The following is a 17547-nucleotide window of genomic DNA, read 5'->3' on the forward strand; positions in this document are numbered from 1 at the left end:
GGTTTTTCGCTTCGCGAGCGCAGGGTAACAAACCTTTAAAAGTAACAGGGAATAACGATAAATGTAACTGTGGGAAAATATCCATGGAAGCAGAACTCCAGGAGGACGGCCTTTGAAGAGTGGTGTCAGTGATGGGATGCGACATCAGTGTGAGTGTATTCCAAACTGAGCTACGCTACCTACGGGACAGACGGGGCAATATAAAAGCAAATAAGCCTCGCTTTTCACAATGCCAAGAATCCCAAAGGAATTCCTTCTGCCATATTTATAAGCAACCTTTGTTGAGGCCCAATACCTGTCCAAAAGGCCTTCTGTTGTAAAATATTGAATGTTAAATATGTACAATGGAGTGCTGATGACATTGTTGGCCTGCACTGCATTCACACCAACAATTCCAATCTGATTTTTGACCTTCGAAAGGGGATGGATTCTCTGTGTCCATTCACACTCGTGGGAACTACAATACACATTCCTGACACGACGTAACGTGAATAATCCGCAAGAAGGGGTTGGGGGAGGTGAGGGGGTTGGAATCCACCTTGAGAGGTGGATTTTTCAAATTGATGTCTTTTCAAACGAAAGACAACTGGAACGGCACTCGGTGTAGAGCATACCTCCACCAGGCTGAGCAGTTTAGGTCTTGTATCCCACTGATGGGAAAGGTCTGCATCTGGACCTCAACCAAAGTCTAATCAGCTTGTTCTTGTCACCTACCCACTCATCCATCTATGATTTTGTCAAAATCCGTCCGCAACTTTTTGAGAAATCCTGCTATATATCGTTTTTGGCCCGATCTCTCAATGGTGAAGAATCACTTAAAAAATTAGTAATCGCATCCGGATCCGGATCTTCACCAAAATCTAATCAGCTCGTCCATGTCACACAACCAGCCTGTCCACAAAATTTCATCCAGATCAGTCTTCAACTTTTCGAGATATCCTGTACACAAACAAACAAACAGACAGACAGACAGTGTTGAAAACATATCCTTCGTCCACCTTTGGTGGTGGAAGTAATTAGGATCAGAAGAAAATGCTGAATGTGAAACGGGATGCGCACATCAAAGAAATATGTTGCGAACGTTAATAATCAAATGGAAGCAAATCTTCGATTTTTAAAACTCACTAAGAGTCCAAGAGAGTTAAACGGCAGGTCCAAACCCAGCGTTACCTGCAGTCCCTTCATCCTGTGTGTACCCATTGCATATCGGGCAGCAAGTTCCAGGAAGGGTGTGCGGTGTTGCACAAGGTGGCTCTTCACACCTTTCAATTTCGCATCGCAGTATTCCGTCCTACAGAGGAGTGTTATAAAATATGTTTGTAAATAATTAATGTCTGTGCATGTTCTCCACCCCCCTCATTTTACCTTCCCATTTTCACAGGTCACTTCATGCAAACATTTATACATTACAACTTCAGAATAAAATTGACATCGCTATTTACATAGCGGGACAAAAAGTATGAATGAACATGGAGCCTCGAGGACATTCCATCGGAGATGGCCGAAATGACCCGAAAGAGCAAAGAGGGTCTCAACGAATGCAAAATGGTCCCATGAGTATCGAAATGAACGGAGTCCCTGCGATGTCGTCCTCATCGGGTCTTGAACAGAGCCGTCATCAAGCATCACCAAAGAGGTACAATAACGCCGGGCAAACTATATATTTGGGGCATCGGATCCACATTTGATGTAGTAAATGGCGGAGTAAATTTTATTTGCCAGTTAACTGAATACCCAGTTAACCAGGTTTGTCCAAAAGGTGAGAAATAATCGGCGTGCTTGCAAGCGCGTGTGTGCAAAGCAAGATTGGTTATTGAGGATATAACTCATCATTGCACAATGAACGATGGAGAATGAAAATGTGTTGTTGAGGGTTCATCACCGCACTCCCGAGTGATGATAGTTCCTTTAAGTTAATACAAAGTCTCAACATGATCACCAGCGTGAAATGAATTTTCATGTGAAAGGGGTTTTCAGTGCTTTCCAACTTTAAAAGGGAGCTGCCTCTGAATGTTACGTGAATGTTTCAAAGACCACATTGTATCGACAACTAACTGTGCAAACCTTTCAAAACCAACCATCTTGTTGGACTGTGAGTTTTACATCCCGGTTGGGGATATATACATGTTAGCTACAGCAAGGTTGGGAGAGGGGGTTGGAGGTGGGAGTTGAGGAAAAATGGGAGAGAAGTTGAAAAGATATTGAAAAAAAGGGAAAGGAGGGAAGGACTACTAATTGACGAGCTCAGAATAAATGTGATCAATTTAAGACTGGACTCTGTAATTTGGCCTCGACATGAAGTGAATGGAACTCACCAGACAAGCACAGTGCAAACAAGGACTGTCTGCAGCCAGAGCTTCCCAACCATCAGGTAGGGACATCAGATGTAGTTCACAGTTTGGACACCTGTGTTTGCAATAAAAACAAGACAAGTAAGATGCACACCAATGAGAAGCGTTTTCAAACGTCACTGATCTAGTCTGATCACCTACAGTCGTAGCCTGGTGTTGGCTCAGTGGTTAGGGTGGCGGCTTGGGATCTTAGGGTACTGAGTTCAAGCCCTGCTCCCGCTGAATTAATACCAGGTGGGGTTGACTCAGCCTGTCATTCTTCCGAGGTCGGCGAAATGAGTACCAGTTCCAGTGTGAGTACTGGTAGAGGAGCACTGCATCAGCGACACAGTCGCACTTCAATAAATGATAGCCACCCCGGCATCGAAGCTGCCATACGACCACCACCTACAGTCGTGGCCAAAGGTATTGGCACCCTTGCACTTTTATCAAATAATGCACCATTTCTTCCAGAAAATTGTTGATATGAAAAATTATTTTGGTTTCCACAAATGTATTTCTTTGGTTTGCAGTGGAACAAAACAAAAACAATCTGAAAAAATTACTAAATCCTGGCTTATTCCACACAAATCCTAAAATGGCCCGGACAATATTACAGGCACCTTTTAGAAGTTGTTACAAATAATTAGATTTGAAGCAGGTGATTCTCCGTTACTTTGGAATTGAACTCACCTGTGGTGAGATGCAGATACCTGCAATATAAAAATAACCCCTTCAACTAGTTTGAATGACACAAAACAGCAGAATGACTCGTTTTCTCTAATGTGTGTACCGCAATGAGCATGAAGAAAAGAAAGAAAATCAGAGAATTGTCTGAGGAGGTCAGACACAAGATTGTAGCCAAGTATGGACAATCTCAAGGCTATAAATTCCATCTCCAGAGACCTTGATGTTCCTGTGTCCACCATACACAATGTTACCAGGAAGTTTAAATCCCATGGCAATGTAACCAACCACCCTGGATGTGGCCACAAGAGAAAACTTGATCGAAGATTGCAGCGAAGGATTGTTCAAATGGTGAAGAAAGCACCTCGATCAACTGCCAAACAGATTCAAGCTGACCTTCAGACACAAGCTACGACAGTTTCAACTCGCACCATCCGTCGCCAACTCAATGGAAGGGGGTTCTATGGTAGGAGACCCAGGAGGATATATATATATATATATATATATATATATATATATATATATATATATATATATATATATATATAGATAGAGATAGAGATAGAGATAGAGATAGAGAGAGAGATAAGAAAGCCTGACTGGAGTTTGCCAAAACACACCTGAACAAACCAAAATCCTTCTGGGAGAATGTCCTGTGGGCAGATGAGACCAATTTAGAGCTTTTTGGTAAGGGCTAAGTCACATTTGCCACGGTGGCCGTGGGGTCTCCAAAATCTACGGCCACTAGCAATTATATGGCGGCCGCAGTATTTCCACGGTTGCACAGTGTAGCAGTCACATATGTTTTTATTTTTCGGGAAGCCGCAAGGCGTATTTAGAAATTGTGGAGACCGAAAACGTGGGGTTGCCGTACGGTCTTTGATTTGATGTCGCACGGTGACCTTAAGGGGACCCTGCGGCGGCCACAGAATTTTCAAGGCAGACGCAAGGTGCCCGCAAGGCGACCCCAGGGGTCCCTAAGGCGAGCATGCCGCCAGACGGACGGTAACGAATGGGTTAATTTTTTTTAATTTTTTTTTTTTACCAGTTTTTTTGTTTCGGCTTGTCGAATTGTTACGGCAAATGTAGAAATGAAAAAAAGTTATAACTCCCCATTATAATTCCACGGCGACCCCCTACGGCCTGTAAAAGATAGCAAAACGGCGTAGGGCCACCTTGAGGTCACCGCAGAAACTCTGCGGCCGCCGCACGTTTCTGTCAATTCAGAGGGCGTGTGGCTGCCGTATCCTCGCCGTAGAGCAAATGTGACTTCGGCCTAAAGCACATCATCTCTATGTTTGAAGAAAACAAAATGAAGCCTTCAAAGAAAAGAACACCTTCCCTACAGTCAAACATGGAGGAGGTTCAGTGATGTTCTGGGGTTGCTGTGCTGCCTCTGGCACTGGGTACCTTGAATATGTGCATGGCATCATGAAATCAGGAGATTACGAAGGCATTTTGGAGCGCAATGTTCAACCCAGTATCAGAAAGCTGGGTCCCCATCAAAGGTCATGGGTCTTGCAGCAGGACAATGACCCAAAACACATTTCAAAAAAACACCCAAGAATGGTTCAAGATAAAACGCCAGACTGTTGTGAAGTGGCCAGCAATGAGTCCAGATCTAAATCCCATTGAACACCTGTGGGGAGATCTGAAAGCAGCAGTTGGGAGAAAGCACCCTTCAAATCTGGGAGAACTGGAGCAGTTTGCACAAGAAGAGTGGGCCAACCTGCCAGTAGAGAGGTGTAGGAAGCCAACCTGCCAGAAAGCGAAAAGAATAGATTAAGTTTTGAATCAAAAACAAAGGTTCTGTAATATTAACAGTGAAATAAAGAATTGTGGAGACCAAATACTTTTGTCAATTTCAACTTTTTTTTTGAAAGAAAATTGTGAGTTATTTGTAAAAAAGTGCAAGGGTGCCAATATTTTTGACCACCACTGTAACTCAAGAAACTTTAACAGTGAACCAAACACTTGGCATGACCAAATACCAAGTTAAAAGTTTACACTTGTACGAGATACCGTGGATCACATCTGAAGGATAGTGTCCTTCACAATGCAAGGATCCCTGCTGGCATTGCCCCAAGTTCTAAACAGTTAGTGTTGATCACCTGAAACACTTCCATTGAAATTGTATCTTCCACAACCCAAGTTGAATCTGATCTTACACTTACACCTATTTGTTCCGCAAAACATGACGTACTACCATCAATTAATTTCAAATTAGGATATCTCAATGTCTCTCACAGTGCAAGGCCTCGGGGTTTATCAGTGCTAGGCCTCGCAGAAGGATCGTAGAACGAACCCCTCCCCCCCACCTATTTCTATCGTCAGCCACCACAAGAGGTTCAGTGTCTTAAATTTCTGGGCCAATCACAAAGCAAAGCTGGCAAGCAAATTCTGGATAGTGCCCCAGCCTCACATCTGCCTCTCGCGGATTCTGTGGAATCTGAAGCTTTCAAAATTATTGGAATCTCCTGCTATGAGGATGAAGCACAAGGCCTGTTGCTCTTCCACATACAGGTCGGCAGCCTTTGTTTTTACTGCCCCTCCTCCAGTCTAGCTCCTGATGCTCTCTCAGCCCCCAACCCTGCTCAGCCTTTCAAGAACACACGCATTGTTACAGTAACACCCTTTCCTAGTTAAGTCTCAAAATTCCAGGCTTACAAGACACCTCAACTCTTTTGTTCCTCTTTTCTCCCATGAGATGGTTTAATCATCCTCTTCCCTCCAGGGCTTCAAGAAGGTGGTGCACTACAATCTTGAAACACCCCTCCCCCCTCCTCCCCCTGTCCCTACTGGACCTGCGACCAGGGTTGTAGATCTGCCGTTTGGAGAGGATCTGGGCTGAAAGGATCGAAACCTCAATGAAAAACGGTGCTTTGCTGATGATACGGGCAATAGGTTAAGGTTATAACTTCAAATAAAATAGCTTTTGTAAGTACTTACCAGTACATAATATATCCGTGTTTGTGTGTTTAACGTCTCCCCCAAATTTCGTCGAAATCTTTCACAACTTTTTGAGATCTCCTGCTCACAGACAAACAATTAAACAAACAAACAAACAAACAGACAGACAGACAGACAGACAGGGGTGAAAACATAAGCTCCGTCCACCTTTGGTGGCGGAGGAAACAATGACAAGAACGAGGAGCTGATGTTACTCCAGGTCCCCCTCCTTCTGGGTGAGGAATAGATCTGTGTAATATGAAAGCTAAATCTTGAACGGTTTTTGAAATATCGTGTACACAAGCTAAGTTACTGAGATGGTTGCCATGGCAACATAATTCAGCCACTCACAGCCGTGATGTAATTAGGTTGAGATAATCTCATGAGGAATAGATATCTGCAATATGGAAACTAAATGTGCAACGCTTTTATAAACATTGTACACAAAAGTACATGGACGGATGATCGGTCGGTTGGTGGAACGAAGCTCTTTTTAATGTGCCCGTCTCTGACCTTGTTGGAGGGGGCTGGAGAAAAAAAAAAACCCTCAAGTGTTCCAGGAAAGATGGAAGCACAAAGAGAACGGTTTGCAACAATTGCATAGGAATAAGGATGGGTAAACCCCGAGGGAAATGATTAGTGGAAGGAGCACATACCTGGGACAGCAGTGGCCTGGTGATACTGATGGCCTTGCACAGGGAGCAGGAGGGCAGGATTGGAGAAAACAGGTGTCCTGCCGTTCCTGAATGAATGCTGACCAGTTAATGTCACAGAACATGTGAACAAATAAATTAAGGAAAAAAAAAAAACAAACAAGAAAAGATAAAGCAATTCAAGAGGAATTTACAATCAATGGATGGAGGGATTCAAGTTCATCGGGGTTTGGAGAATTGTACATATTGCATTACACTATATTAGGGTGTTCCAAAAAAATGAAAGTTTGATTTTTTTGCTGCTCCCTGATTTTTGCTTTGTTCCAATACCCCATAAGAACTTATAGGTGAAAAATGAACAAAATTCCATGATATTTAGGGGTTCCTCAAGTTGGCACAATTATGTCCATTATGGAGAGGGCATTTTGCACTGCAATGTCAAAAAGCTCATCTCGGTCTCCTTGGAAAAACTATTCTGTCATCCTATATGACTGCTGTGGTTTTTGAAAATATCAAACAACCATATTAATTGTGAAGTGTACTGCGTTGTGCATATTCGACGGCAAGTTGTCAGTTACAGTTTGGCAAATTTCAACAATATTGTGCCAACTTGAGGAACCACTAAACATCCTCCAATCTGCTTCATATTTGGTGTGTATGTTTCTACTGTCAAATGGAACAAAGACACACCCAGGGAGCATGAATATTCATACTTTTATTTTTTACCCCCTATTATGAAGCACACTATTGTATATGTTTTACATTCAAATGATGTACCTCTATAATTAAATAATGACGAATATATCGATTCAGGTAAGTGGCTGAAGGAAGAAAGTAAGAGAATAGGGAAGGAAGTAAGGATAAAAGAAAGTACAATTCACTTTCGGAGTACAATTCCCCTGATTAAACAAAAATCCAAGCCGGAGATTTTAAAATGCTCCTTAAAACCAAAGTGAAGCGATCAATCACTGACGGGCGAATCGCACACATTAGGAAAGCTGTAAATTTCATGATATCCATAGAATCGTTCTACAATCGTAACATTTATAGAGGTCGCAGCTTCCGCTTCCTTTTACCGGCTTTAAACTCAAAACTTAACTTATGCAAGTGATGGGACAATTAGTCTGTTATACCGAGGGCCGATCTGTCTGAGTTATGGCGCCATTAAATTCTGGAGCACTTACAATTCGACTCGGTGCCATTTTTAATCAGACTCGGTGGTGTGATGGTTAGAGCATCCACTTTGAGAGGTTGGTGGTTCGAAACCTATCAGAGTTATACCAAAGGCTTTAAAAATGGTACATTGCTGCTTCCTTGCTTGACACTCAGCACTTAAAGGGACTGGAGGCAAGGGTCTGGGCAATCAACTGTAGGTTTGCGACATACCAGTGCAGGCTTTGATGGGCCTATAGTGGCCTCTTCCTGCATTGAAGTTCCTTGTAAAGGAACATTTATTATGATATCACTTCGCTGATGGGAATATTGAGAGGGGTAGGGAGGAGGGGGGAGTGAGGAGGAGTGAGGGAGCTAGAGGGGATGACGTGGGGAGCTAGGAAGAGGGAAAGATCAAGGAAAGGAGAGGTGGGTGAGGAGAAAAGAAGATTTTTGAAGGTCTAAAAAACTCCCAAAAACAACATGGCTGCCGAACCACGTGACTGATGACGTCATCATTTTTTTTTCCTGTGGACCAATTTATCCCTAGATGACCCTTAAATATTTTCATACTGATCGGATGTAGCATTCTATGTATGCAATTATGATGTCATAACGAAGGCATCGATGGCATCAAACACACACACACACACACACACACCCATTCCCCATGAGGAGTACTTGCTTTGTGCCAAGTTTCATTTTTTTTCCTTGGTGTGGTTTCAGAGCTACAGAGGTCCAAACTTTTCCTTTTTTTCAACACGGCTGCCACATAACGTGACCTATGACATCATAATTATAAATAAAACATTCCACTTGAGCAGTCACTCCAATGGTGAAAATTTCGTCTCAATCCAACAAGCGGTTGCAGAGAAAAACATTAAAGTTCTGCGCAGACAAACAAACAGACAGACACTAAGACAGACAAATGGACCCAAATACAAAACTCTCTCCTCTGGTGAGGGTAGTAAGCAACTGGTCATCTGGTGGAATCGTGTGATTTATTATCGGAAGGTATCACACTCACTTTTTCTCTCCATAAGGACTTCTGGCAAATGCCATTACCCTCTGGGACATGTACACAGCTCCTAGCCCCTGGACCTCACTATGACCTAGAGCCTGTCTTGTATTTATCACATCTCCAACCTGGCCTCAAATCCATCTGCTTCCTTCGAAATATCTGCAAAGCAAAGTCCTTCCTTTATTGCCTTCACCTTAATAATGGTATTCAAGTCCCTCATCTGAAGCTTCATAGAAAATGGCTCGTCACGATGCACAGGTGGTGTTGATTTCGATTTTACCCCTCTTGAGGCCCTGATTTTGAAGGCCCTGTACATCCTTGGCAGATCATGATAGGCGGTTGAATATCAGGGTCTGCTTCTCACTCAATTGCAGGCAGGTCTGTGGCCTTTTTGTCTGTTGCAGGGTCTAACTCTTATCACCCTGGAACCTCTCCGCACAACCTTGCTCACTCAGGTCGCAAGTGTTCTCTCAGAAACCCCAACCTTACTACTGTCCCCAAGTTTAGGCTTAACTCCCATCTCCATTCTTTTGTCTGCCCTTTTCTGTCATCTGTAGAAGAGCCATCCTAAGTCTGGCTTTTAGGTGTGCTGCCCACCGCCACTTCATGGTTTCTACAATTATTACCTGAGTTTGGCTTTATTACACCCCCTGAGACCCTCTTCCATTATCACTTGCAACCCCTTTCTCTATGCTGTCGTGAATCTATGTGTTCTTATCCAGTGGTTTCTGCTTTACCCTACTTTGTCTGTTGGCACTTCAAGATCTGTTGTTCTGTGCTGTCATGAACCTTGAAACCTGCATTTAAAAAAATGAAAATCTTCTGGCCAAGACACGACTTTCGAAATGACCGATGAATACTAAATGAAGCCTTTTGCGCATGCAATGTGTGTGTTTTCAGTGACTCAGTTCTGCTTGCTGGTCACTTTTAAAAGCCCTGTCACACCTTGACGTTTTAGCCAGCGTATGCCGACGTATGAAAAATTTGGCGAATACGCTGGCACACGTCGAATACGTTATGGGTAAGTTTTGTATACGTTAAGAGCCCGCTGAAGCACGCTGAAGCATGCTGGCATACGTCGTAGTACGCTGGCATACGTCGTTGTATGCCGAGCTCGTCGACAAATTTTAAGCATGCTCAAAAATTTTCGACGTGCTCGGCGTATGACTCTCACGTTCTGCATACGCTGGCCATAAGTTGTAGGCACGTTATGCGATCGTTGACACACGTCGACACACGTTATTGTAAGTTACTCATAAGTCGAAATACGTCGAGGTAATGTCTAGCGCAAAACTTGTTTCTAACCTATGAGTAACGTGCTTTGAACCTATGAGTAACGTATCTCCAACGCATATTGACGTATGTAGACGTATTTGACGTCTTCCGGATGACCACAGAACTTACTGGACGTGTTTCTAACTTACAGCTACCGTATAATGGTGTATTGGCAGCGTTTAGGGGAATTGGTATATACAAATGGGGTTCACACAGGAGGAACCCATCAGTGTTTCAGACTCCATGGTGAGTAGATGTCCATGTCAGTAGTATCAGTAGTAGTAGTAGTAGTAGGTGAGCGTGTCAATAGTAGTAGTAGTAAGTCCATGTCAGTAGGCGTAGGTGAGCGTGATGGGGAGGGTGTGGGGGATGATGGATCCTCCTTTCATCCGTGTCCACGGCCATGGCCAGGAGAATTCTTTGCAGCATTCTTCGAAGTTTTCTTCGGCATGACGGTGATGTTGACACTTCAATGTCTAGTGCGGTTATGATTTGAATTGTCGAGCGGCAGCCTTTTAATAGGCTACGCCATGTGATCATCGGCGATACGCTGCCGCGCATTAGACCATCGTTAGACTTATGCATAAGTTAGACCATCGTTGGGCATAGGTTGTGAACGCCGACAACACGCTAAGCATTCGTTGGTATAAGTTATCGAAAGGTTCTGTGTACGTTACTAATATGTTATGCATACATTCAACTCATATGCCCAAAACTGAAAAAAACATCAATAGTTCAGCATTAGCCAGCGTTTTACATACATTTTGATACGTTGCCATACGCTGGCAAAAACGTCAAGGTGTGACAGGGCCCTAAGCTACCATTGCTAGCACAAAATTTGCGAGCGAAACAGTATTTTAAACACACTTTTCAACATATAAATGAAAGGGTGGCAATTCCAAAATGTTTAACCACAGTTTTTGTGTTTCTACATGCAAATTGAACTTGTGAAAATATAGCAAATACGAGAAATATCCGTGGATGAGAAGTGTCTGGTTCCTATCATTTCCTGTTAGTAAAAGCGAGCAGCAGCATTGGATATATAGCAGGACAGGATATATAGCAATAGTACATATCATCATTTTAAACTTACCCTGTGCATTAACAAACCTCAGATATGACCTTCCATCACTGATGGGGACGATCGGGAAGGTCGGTTAGAACACGCCCTCCACAGACCGTTCACAGGCCTTGCACCACTCCACATCCAGGGCTGTTTGCAATACGGAAAGCTGCAAGATCTCAGCTTTTTGGGTGAACTGAGAAATTTCTCCAACTTTGTTGCTGTGCAGAGGCACATCCCTTTCTCGCAGGTCCGCTTCAAAGTATTGTTGTGTCCAGGGGGTTAGGCTCGACCTGGACGGATGGCCAAACAGTTCTCCCTTGGAGGTTTACAGCCGAGATTCTCAGAGATTATGGCGTGCACGGGAAAGAAACAGCGGGGCGCTTCACCAGGGCAGTAGCACAGCACAGGGGTTTCACTCTCCAACCCACAAGAGATACACAGACACAAGTAAATTAAATAAATAATGATTTATCAAACAGAAAATCAACAATTACAATGAAAATGAATCAAGATGTGAGGTAACCTAAATCTCAATCTCATTGAGGTGCCTCCAGACTCAGATATGCACACACAGACAAGGGGTCATATAAAATAAAGAAAATAAACAAATCCCTTTTCGTTCCTTCACTTAGCTGAGTCCAGGTGATCTTTGTGCTGAGGATGTGTGCTCAGACTGCGAGGTCGCTGCATGGGTAGCAGCACCCCAAAAATGGCACAGACCAATTATTTGTGAGACAATATTCGACGTCAGGGCTCCCAAATCGCAGTGTAGCTTCTTTGTCGACCGCACTTGCTCATCCCGCTCTCTGCAGAATGGTGCCCCTCCCTTTGGTTATATACACGAGGCTTTGAGGTCCGTCTCTCACAACCAACCAAGAGTCAATGGCCAGCATCTTGCTCAGCACGCAGCCAATTTGCCTCAGTACAAATACGAGAATCACGCAGCTATTTCATCGTTCTGAGAGGAGAGCGAAGCGTGACCCTCCGTCCCAGCCACATTTCTCTAACTCCGTGTCCTCTCTCTCTCTCTCTCTCTCTCTCTCTCTCTCTCTCTCTCTCTCTCTCTCTCTCTCTCTCTCTCTCTCTCTCTCTCTCTCTCTCTCTCTCTCTCTCTCTCTCTCTCTCTCTCTCTCTCTCTCTCTCTCTCTCTCTCTCTCTCTCTCTCTCTCTCTCTCTCTCTCTCTCTCTCTCTCTCTCTCTCTCTCTCTCTCTCTCTCTCTCTCTCTCTCTCTCTCTCTCTCTCTCTCTCTCTCTCTCTCTCTCTCTCTCTCTCTCTCTCTCTCTCTCTCTCTCTCTCTCTCTCTCTCTCTCTCTCTCTCTCTCTCTCTCTCTCTCTCTCTCTCTCTCTCTCTCTCTCTCTCTCTCTCTCTCTCTCTCTCTCTCTCTCTCTCTCTCTCTCTCTCTCTCTCTCTCTCTCTCTCTCTCTCTCTCTCTCTCTCTCTCTCTCTCTCTCTCTCTCTCTCTCTCTCTCTCTCTCTCTCTCTCTCTCTCTCTCTCTCTCTCTGTCTCTCTCTCTCTCTCTCTCTGTCTGTCTCTCTGCCTCTCTCTCTCTCTCTCTCTCTCTCTCTCTCTCTCGCGCTCGCTCTTCTTCATCTGTCGAAGGAAAAGCCAGTCGTTAGGCCCTGCACTTTCGATCGCTGATCCTGCCTCTCGCTTCTGTCCCACTTCGAACCTTCGTCTCTCGTCTCCTGCAATGACCTGCCTCCCCATTCTCTTGCTGAGATGTGCTCTGGTTTCTCTGATCGCCTCCCTCACACCAAACTCCACTTGTGCGTTCACTCCCCTCACTCACTTGCCCTCTGACTGACGTAGCCTCTGACGCGCTACTCTTCCTCTTACTCATGTCACGCCCATCAATCATCAGCCTCGGAGGCAATTACTTCACCCGCCGTCACCCTTGGAGGCAGGGTTTCTTCCTACTTGGTCATGCAGCTCGATTGTAATGGTTGTTGTTAAAAAATGCAATTCTTCCGTTGCTGATTTGTAATACAAAAATATAGGGAAAAATCACAGAGGGCAATTACATGCTGGGGGAAATTATCCTTAATTCCTATCAAAATAACACCGCACAACCCCCCCCCCCCTCCCCCATGTGGTGACAAGTAACACTTAAGCTCCCAGTTTCCCGATTTAGTTTACATCGAGATGTCTCCTATACGTCCACAGGCCAATCAACTCTATCCGGTCCAATCTTTCTGATGAAATCCCTTCATCTACCCCACAAACATAACAGTATTTTTGGTTTCTTTTCGAAGCTTAATGAGCCATTTTAGGTAACAATCCTTATCCCGTACACACAATATTATTATATTTTGCCCTGAACACGGAAGTTTCCTGGGGTTTCTGCGCATGCGCACTGAGCATTCTGGGGGTGGATTACGACATTTTGAAAGTCACGTCTTAGCATCTTGACCCATTTCCATCCTCCATTAGCAACTGTCATGGTCCCACTGCTTAATATCTTATCTTTCTTTCTAGACAATAGTGAACAATATATAACACTTTACATGAAAAAAGTATTATAATGATAAGTCAAAGGACTGTAGATAAAGTTTTTCTGAAAAATATCCATACCTGGTTCTGGTTATCCATTCTGAAACATATCCATACCTACCCAGAAACACCTGGTTGAAAGAGATACAGACATGGACAACAAAAAGGAGACAGAAAGACTGAGCAGAGAACGTATAGGCCAATGATTTCGACTTAAATTATGGCCTAAGGCAATCCACCGATAAATTGTCAATTGAAGTTGGACTGTGTCCTGTAATAAGGCGATTGTGATGTGAGAAGAGATGTGGGAGGTTTTCAGTGAAAGAGACATAATGGTTTGTATGAAGGCTCTTTTGTAAATGTCACAAGAGATTATCATTCACTCCGAAAAGATAATTATTCTACAGTTACCCTCTGTACATAGTTGCCATTAGCAACCAGCAGCCTCTCGCAGTAGTAATTAATTACAGGGGGTGGGTCTTGACTTTGATAATACAGTAATGGAGACAAATAGTCAGACTGAATGAATGAAAAAGCAAAGCAATTGGAGCTTAGAAAAATTATGCTTTGAAGCCATTTATCAGGTGCTTGAGGACATGGACCACCAATGATCATCTCAGCTCAGACGCCAGGATCAAATCCATGAACGACGATACCTTGAAAATACAAAGGATGGCGAAGCACCCTTGACTTAGTGATATTGTTCCTCATTTGAATTTGTTCTGGTGAAATTACATCTGCTGTAATTTTGTATCCATCTCTCTCTATTTCGATGATGTATCTTTCTAATTAATTGAAATGTACATGTGTTTTGAAACAATGTGCCATATCTGTATTAAATCACTTTTCCTCCTTCTGCCACTGCCAAGGTGATCGCTGAATAACTCCATGATGGTTGGTCTTTTGGCCTGCTGAGGCAGTGTTGCACCCACAGGACAGGATTGAAATTGTAAAGGAAGCACAAACGGCGCCCTTACCAGGCATGTACAGGTCATGCATCCTTCTGCAGTGTGGAACTCCTTTCCACTCTCATAAAGCTGACCACCTGCCTCACACATGGCCACAGACGTGAGGCTTAGAGTGTTTGCAGCCCGTAGACCAGGCTGATGCTCATGTCGTGGAAGAGCTCCAAGAGGGCTGGGTATAGGATTAGCAGCGGTAGCTTCTGGTGCTGGGGTAGAGAATATGGCAAGGAAGAATCACTATCACGTCATGCAGTGTCTGGAAAAAAAATCAGAGATAAGCTGTCCTCAAAACATCAATCTTTGGGAGAGAGTAACAAATGAGGAAGAAAATGAATGATTGAAGTGATGGGGAGTGAAAAGTAATACAATTATTTGTTTGGAACTTCAATTTTGTTGTCGTGGCAAAGCAATTTAATTTTGTTGTCGCACTATGATGGAGTCCATAAAATCTAAAATGCAGGAGAGTGCACACTTAAGTGAATTTAAGTTGGGTGACCACAAAAAAAAACATTACCCACCGACCTTACCTTCAATAACTTCCTCCAAACTAACAATATCCTCTTAGTTTTTGCAGGTGTGCAAAGTGGAGTTTGTGTATCGTCATCAGATTTAGATTTAGTTAATAAAGCCCCGTCTTTTAACCATGCCGTAGCCAACCAAACAAAAATCGTTTCGGTTGAAATCTAACGAAGAATGAAATCCTACAAGAAAACTCAAACCGAGTTCAGGGTTCGATGCTTAAGGACGTCGACCGAGGAAGGCCACAATCCATAGATGATCTCAAACCAGCATAACTGACAAAATCCGTTCAACCACCGTAGGGAATGTTTCAGAATGAGAAATAATTTTTCCTGTCGAATCCAAGTGTACCTGCAGGGTAGAGGACGATATCTGGAGCATGTGCTCCAATGTCAATCAAATCAATGACATTAGAGATATCCACCTGAAACTTAACATCGTGATGATGCATCATGTGACACAAATGTGTCTCAAATAACTTCTCATCGAATGAATAAAATTTGGCGTCTGTCTGTCTGTCTGTCTGTCTGTCTGTCTGTCTGTCTATCTGTCTATCTGTCTGTCTATCTGTCTATGTTCGCGGTTTTTGCAAAGACGGCTGGGCTGACGACCACCACATTTGGCACAGAGACCAAGTCTGACAAGGGGATTGTCCTAAGGGTATTTTCATTCATCACCTCAGCCTTAAAGATCCCAAAGACCCTTCAGACCCTGAAGACCCTTTAGATCCCAAATATCCCTTAGAGGTTTAAGACCACAAAGACTTGAAAGACCAGTAAGACCACAAATACCCATAAGACCCCAAAGACCCATAAGATCGTTTACGACCCCGAAGATCCTTCAGACAGTTAAAACTTTTAAGATCCCAAAAACCCCTAAGACCATATAAAACCCGAAAGACCCTTTAGACGCCAAAGACCGCTAAGACCTTTTAAGATCCTGAAGAACCTCAAGACCCCTGACATCCTTCAGACATATTAGACAGCTTGGACCATTGACCATTTAGAGCTTAAGGCCACTTGGACTTTTTTTAGATCCTTTTTACACGCTTGAAAGTTTAGACTTTTTCGACCCCTTTAGACACTAACTACAATTGTAACGTACCCTTTAGACCATCTAGAACCTTGTAAGCGCACACCACACAAACATCTATACTCTATAGCAGTTATAGAAGGGAGGGGAAGGAGTGGGGTGAGATTCTGGAGGGAGGTGGGAGGAGGTGAGAGGAGAGATTGGGATTAGTGGGATGAGGGAGGGGAGGAGAAGCAGTGGGAGGAGGGACCAGGCAATGCAGGGAATTGCTAGGCAATGCCAGATACCTTTGCTAGTTTAAAATAAAAATAAAGAGGGTTTATTAAATTGTATGGGGACCATTTTTTTTGTGGTCACACTGTATTAGCAAAAGTAAAGCAAGGAAAGTAAAAATGCAAAGTAAAAATTGATTCAGAAAATGATTTCTCAAGATAAATGAGCAAAACATAAAATGATCCTTCACCTGACATGCAAACAGGGCAGCACTGGTCTGTTGGCAATACCCTTTCAGGACACGAGAGTCGTGGGCATATTGTGGCGCGGCAATCAACTTCGCCGTCCTAACTCCCAAAAAACCGAGGCCAACCGAAAACAAAGCATACATCGGTTATTTCAACATAAAGTCAAAAGGAAGATCTTTTAAAAAAGAAGCTACCGTGAACTGTGATCCAATCGAACAAGATATTCAATACCCCAAACATACCAAACAGGTGCAATGGTGGCAAACGTCGACCTTCCACTCCTCCTTATGAGCCCGGCCTTCCACACAATCTGCAGATTGGTGAATAAAGGGGAAGGAAGATAGGGAGGAAATACACAATGCAAAGAGATGTGGATGACATGGCTGAGGGGAGAGTGAGAGGTATACCAGAGAAGAGCAAGATTAGGAGCTTCACATTTGTGGTGAATATCAAGGAAGAGTAATTTTGGTGCACAAGTCTCTCTCAACCAGGTGTAACTAACTATATAATGGTCCCCGAGCTTACTGAATAACCATGTTCAGTTTTGGCAAATGATGCCATCATCATTCATGGAGTTTGTATGAGAGGAGAGAGAGAGGAGGGAGAGAGAGAGGAGGGAGAGAGGGAGGAGAAGGGAGGATGAGGGAGAGAGGGAGGATGAGGGAGAGAGGGGAGAGGGGAGAGAGGGGAGAGAGGGGAGAGAGGGAGAGAGAGGGGAGAGAGGGGAGGGAGGGAGAGGGAGAGAGGGGAGAGGGGAGAGGGGAGAGGGGAGAGGGGAGAGAGGGAGAGAGGAGAGAGGGGAGAGGAGAGAGGGGAGAGGGGAGAGGGGAGGGGAGAGGGGAGAGGGGAGAGGGGAGAGGGGAGAGGGGAGAGGAGAGAGGAGAGAGGGGAGAGGGGAGAGAGAGAAAGAGAGGGGAGAGGGGAGAGGGGAGAGAGGGGAGAGG

The 17547-nt window shown here is 44.0% G+C and overlaps 1 protein-coding gene across 5 annotated transcripts in view; it reads right to left on the reverse strand.

Annotated features, from left to right (window-relative positions):
- LOC147029767 (uncharacterized) overlaps nt 1–17547 on the reverse strand; it is a 158319-nt gene that overhangs the window by 31691 nt on the left and 109081 nt on the right. For all 5 annotated transcript variants that reach the window (XM_085873095.1, XM_085873097.1, XM_085873096.1 and 2 more), the window contains 6 exons: nt 16846–16913; nt 16606–16702; nt 14604–14797; nt 6623–6708; nt 2316–2406; nt 1171–1291 (listed from right to left, as the gene is read on the reverse strand). In XM_085873095.1, the coding sequence (XP_085729221.1) occupies nt 1171–1291; nt 2316–2406; nt 6623–6708; nt 14604–14797; nt 16606–16702; nt 16846–16913 (657 nt within the window). The remainder of the gene's footprint in view (nt 1–1170; nt 1292–2315; nt 2407–6622; nt 6709–14603; nt 14798–16605; nt 16703–16845; nt 16914–17547) is intronic.

The sequence above is a fragment of the Eptatretus burgeri genome, chromosome 3 (genome assembly GCF_056783735.1).
Source record: "Eptatretus burgeri isolate ZD-2024b chromosome 3, Ebu_testis_v1, whole genome shotgun sequence".
NCBI classification, from domain to species: Eukaryota; Metazoa; Chordata; class Myxini; order Myxiniformes; family Myxinidae; genus Eptatretus; species Eptatretus burgeri.